Here is a 5,370-nt window from a genome sequence, read left to right on the forward strand (position 1 = left end):
TTTGGGTTTCATAACTCTGGCTATTGGGAAAATGTTCAATTCTCTTAAGAATATAGGCTTCCAACACAGTGAGTATCAGCTCTATCAAGGCAAACACAAGTTAAATGCAATGAATTAGCTGAGAGAATAGAGAACTTATTAATCTTTAAATACTAGAGATAATGTGTAGTATGGAAAATTACAAATAGTAGATGCCAAATAAATGCTTATTAAATTGAACTGAAAAGCAGAGGGGAAATTGTTGAGTTGTCAAAGCACATTATCCACAAGAAAAATTATGACTTGCTATGAAGTTCATTTAAGTATTCGTTCAACGAATATTTATTGAACACCATATGCTAGGCACTGTCCTCGGTTCTTAGTATTTTAAACACATGTTCTTTTAAATAACAATGTGTAATACTAAGAATCCCAATTAATTCCATGTAAACTAACTAAAAGTTCCTGATGTGAGAGTTTAATGAGCTGTTGCTCAGAGTGTGCTATGAACCTTTCATTGAAATGTGTTTAATTCTCTAACATCGCTTATCCCTTAATGTCAACTCTTAACACCACTGTTAAGTAACCTGCACCTCCTTGTCCAGAACCTTAAGTGAATCGTGAGTCAAGAAACAGTGTGGTTGCTAGAAATAATAGAACAGAAATTCAGAAATTGGGTTCTGAAGTAGTGTCGCCTCTATTTGGTCACTTAATTCTGCAGAATCAGTTTCCCTATCTGTGAAATAAAATTAATTAAAAAATATTAAAGCCTCTTTTAAGTCTGTTGTTCCATAATTGTTAATTAATTAAAATCTAAATTCTAGGAGGTAGATAAACTCTACATTGAGTTTTAACTCAATTTCTACTAGTGATGTAAAAATTTCCCTTTCTTGTGTTGTGATGGCAAACAAACAATACATTGGCTACACACATATACATATGTACATATGTAATTATTTTTTTAAAGTGGTCTTCGAAAGTACCGTCTTACAGGTAATTCAATCCTTCTGGTTTTGCCAAATATAGTTGATTTAGCTACATCATGAGTTTCTTCACTTCCTTTTGTAAATTTTCTTTACAGATGGCGAAGGAGTTGAAAAAGGACAAAGTTGGGGTGGTGGTGGCTAGTGCATATTTATGTTATGGCCAAAACTTAATTTATATTTTTCAAATTGAAAGGTAGGTTTCAAACTTCAAGGAGGAGCTGAATTTGTTATAGCTGGATTTTAGATAGTTCCTGGGGCTAACGTTAGAAATGAAGAAAAGCAGCAAACCGTGAGAAGAAAGATCTGGTTTAAGCCCTAGGGGGGAAAACTAACGAGACTTTTTACAATTTAGATAAAATGAATACTGAAATGAAAATAAGAGCTAGATCAGGGGATGGCGTTGACTAGGTTACCATCGACCCCTATGTCAATAGGTATTTTGGATCTTGGAACCACAGGAGGCCCAAATTCTTACTGTGGAAAAGACTGGATGAATGAGAAAGGGGGTCGATTATTTCTGTTTCAGCAGCTTCAGATGTATTCTGCAAGTACTGAGCTGTGACACCAGACTTACTCAGACAAAAAAACCTCATCAAATTAATAAGTCTAAAATGTTGAGATATTTACGTCTTTCAAAAAAAGATGCGAACATCTTTATCAAAAGTATTTCATTAGACGCCAAAGATCTGAACTGTCACTGAATCTATTTCACGGAGTTTAGCACCCCTTGGTTCCCCCAACAGTGGGTCAAGGGTCGCCCCTCAAATTAGGGCTTCTGCGCAGGCTGACACCCAGCGAGCCCGCGAGGCCAGCGCGGCTCCAGGTAGGAGGTTCTAGCTCTCCCAGGGCGCGTGCCCGGGGTCTGGGGGCGGGGAGGGTGTGGAGGTGGTTCCCTTGGAGTACCCAATCAGCGGCGAGACCCGGCGGTGGCGCTAGTAACGTAGGCTGCGCTTCCCTCCGCCCCACTGCGGGAGGACTCTCGGAGCCGCCAGCCTCGCGAGCTCCGCGCGCGGGGAGGTGGAGGGGGAGAGCTTTGGGGCCCGCCGGCTGTCGGAGGGCGGTGGGTCGCGGGAAAGTGAGCATGCGCAGCGGCTCCGGGGAAGGAGGGAGGGGAAGGAGGAGACCCGTGCGCGCGCGCACGAGAGGCCCGCCGGCGGCCGCGGGTGGAGGGGGCGGTTCCTCGAGTGTCCGCGGCCGGAGGGTGGGTAGGCTGGCGGCAGGTGCCGCCGAGGCTGCCGCCGCAGCCTCCTCCGGGTCCGGGGCTCCTCGTCCTCCCACGGTGATGAGCTGTACTCCGTCTGGGGCTGCACCTGCCAGCTGCCCATCACTACGAGCCTCCCACAGTGACCTCGGCCTCCTCGCGTGCCCGATCCCCGCGGCGCGGTGCTGCCCCTGAGCGGCAGCGGCAGCGGCCTCTTCCGCCCCGAGTCCGCGCTCGGGGGCCGCGCGGGGAGAGCGCCTGGCCCCCTCCCCTCCCCCGTTCGCTGTCCTCAATGTCTCCCCGGCGGGGAGGGGGCTGCCTGGGAGACGCGCTGAGCGGCCCCCCCCGGAGGCCCGTCGGCCGCAGCAGCAGCGCCCAGCCCGGCGTCCAGCAGCCTTGCCCCGCGGCGGCCTGGAGGAGCCGCGTACCCACCGCTGCCCCCGGAGCCTCGCAGCCGCCGCCGCCACCCGGCGCCGGAGGAGAGGGCGGCGGGCGCCCCCCGGGGAAGATGAAGGCGGAGGGGGGCGACCACTCCATGATCAACCTGTCGGTGCAGCAGGTCCTGAGCCTCTGGGCCCACGGGACGGTGCTGAGGAACCTCACGGGTAATTGTTGCGCCTGGCATGGGGACGGGGATGCAGTGCTGCCCCTCATCTCGCTTCTCCCTCCGAAGGAGTGGAAGCCCACCTCGCTGCCCCACCCCCGTGTGCGCCCTCTCGGGAGTTCACGGTCCCAAGTCCTGGCGAGGAAAGTGTTAATTGGATCCACTCTGCGCCGCTTTCGGGGGCGCAGATGCCCGCCACCCGTTCCCTCCGCTCTGAGGCTTCTCAATCACGGGAGGAGAATCCATCACCCCCGCCTCTTGCCGGGCACCGGGGAGGCTCCAGAGGGCCCTGCCTTTTGTAGTACGCGCGAAATAGCGTTAGTGCTGAGGCTTGAGCATAGTTAGCTTTAATTTAACCCTCCCCACAGCCCCACGCGTGCACATACACACATACACTCACACACACCCCACTTATTGCTATTTAGATCTTTTTCTGTTTACCTCTTTTTCTTTCTGGCGGATCTCAAACTAAGTGCAGGACTTAAATTTCCTGCTCGCAGTGATCAATTTGCTTCAGCTGTTAAATTATTTTGGAAATATAGATGGCAAATTAAGTAGATTATAGTGGGTCAGGGGCCAGGCCAAGGTCTAGTGCATTCTAAGCATTTTAGTTTTAGCTATATATCTCTTCCCTCTCCCAATTTCCTTTTGTCTGTCTGTTGCTCTCTCTCTGGCCTCCAGCGCCACTTCTGTGACATTTGATAATTTTGTTTATTTCCCTTCATTTGTCCAGGCTATCAGGAGGGAATTGGACTACGTTACAATAATTAACATCAATTTCTAGTTGTAAAAGTGAGCAATAATACACACTTTTGTCAAATTTGTAGATTTGCTTTGTGAAGGAACTTATGGTTTTGTAAATGTGGAAATGCTTATATATTATACTGAGTTCTGAATTTAAAAATACCCTCTAAAGATTAATGTTTACAAGAAAGAGATTCGTTTGCAGTTTGGTGAATCCTCAGTGCCTGCTCCTTAGAGAAAAGACAAGAACATACTCGGGATTTAATTCTTGAAAATATACAAGGCAGCTAATTTTCCTAGAACATTAGTATTTCAAAATGCATTATGTCAAACTGATTATGAGTAGGAAGAGTACATTACAAATGTAACTTGACAGGATGCATACACATATATGTGTATATACAATATAAATATATCTTAAAATCTGGCATGATATGAAATTCAGATATTCATAGAGAATTTTTTTTTGGAATTACATACCACAAGAATGACTTTAAAGACACTGATTTCCTTGAATGTGGAAACTATAAAATTAACGTAGATTCTGGATTGATTCATGATGTCCTCACTTTTAATATGTGGTTGTTTAACTTGGAACAAACTGACCTTACATGATGGTTTTATGTCAGGAACATGTTCTTAGTTCTGAAAAACTACATCGGCATAAAGACCATTTCATGATTCAATTGAATTTAGAGATAGACTGCTTTATCTTAATCGTTCAAATGTATCAATTATGTGTATTTGAATAAAATGAAAATAAAGACTTAAGAATAGGTATATATTGTTATATGTTAATGACATGTATATATGTCATTAACATATAACATATATAGCATGTAAATATTCAAATATCATTGAATATTTAGAAAAAAATTAGCTTTGGGATACATAAGATAAATGTAAATGTAACTTACTTCTTGGCCAGATTTAACAATATTTTAACTTTAAGATTTACCTTTAAGATTCTAATCATTATATACTGGCTTCCAGTTCCACAGGTCATCTATTAGGTTAACAATAGTAGTTTCAACCCAAGGTATCTCCTAATAGAATCTTAATAATCATCAGTTTTTTTTTATCGGACTTTGCCATTTAATAAAGGGTAAGCAGAACATCCCAAACTAGAACTGAAGTGAGACTGAGGAACAGCAGGAACCTCTTCTAGGAAATAACTAGAGTGAGTATGCAAAATTCTGTTTGTCAGAGTAAAAATGAATAAAGAAATAGATTAGAAATATGGTTCACCAGCAAGTAAGTGTACCACGTTAGGAACCACATCACTTCTAAAAAGTAGACTTTGGAAATTGTAACATTCCGATGTGGTTCATTACAGCCTTCTCCATGCTGGTGACCTTAGTGATCCCGTATGTACCATAATCATTAGTCAAGATGCTGCTTACAGTGCCATTTAGAATTTGGTCTGTTAAAAACAAACACAGCTCCTAAAGACAACTCCCATTTATTGAATTCCTACTATGTATCAGGCACTTTACATATATTATTTCTAATCTTCAGAATTAACTCTCCAGAGTAGATTTTCAAAGCTCAGAGAGGTAAATTAAGTTGCCCCCAAATCATATAGCTAGTAAATGACTGCATTAGTCTTTAAACCCTAGTCCTTGCCTGCAGGACTTCCTTTTCTCCTTTTTCAGAATGCTTTAGCTACTTCCTTTTTACTCTCTTTGGGCAGAATGAATTACTTGCTTCATCCTGCTACTTCTCCTTATACATGCTTTTTAAGTTATATTTTTCAATTACATTACAATTTTTATTTATCTTTGCTAGACTGAGCTTTTTGAGGGTGGGGTAATGTCTTAATCACTGAATTCTGGAATGCTAGCGTTATAGTACTT

General features: G+C 43.8%; 1 protein-coding gene across 1 annotated transcript in view; it reads left to right on the forward strand.

Annotated features, from left to right (window-relative positions):
* The first annotated feature begins 1,997 nt into the window (after nt 1-1,997).
* TMEM170B (transmembrane protein 170B) overlaps nt 1,998-5,370 on the forward strand; it is a 33,576-nt gene continuing 30,203 nt past the window's right edge. The window contains exon 1 of the mRNA XM_011373242.2: nt 1,998-2,771. Coding sequence (XP_011371544.1) covers nt 2,459-2,771 — 313 coding nt within the window. The 5' untranslated portion in view covers nt 1,998-2,458. The remainder of the gene's footprint in view (nt 2,772-5,370) is intronic.

The sequence above is a fragment of the Pteropus vampyrus genome, unplaced genomic scaffold (assembly GCF_000151845.1).
Source record: "Pteropus vampyrus isolate Shadow unplaced genomic scaffold, Pvam_2.0 Scaffold221, whole genome shotgun sequence".
Taxonomy (NCBI): Eukaryota; Metazoa; Chordata; class Mammalia; order Chiroptera; family Pteropodidae; genus Pteropus; species Pteropus vampyrus.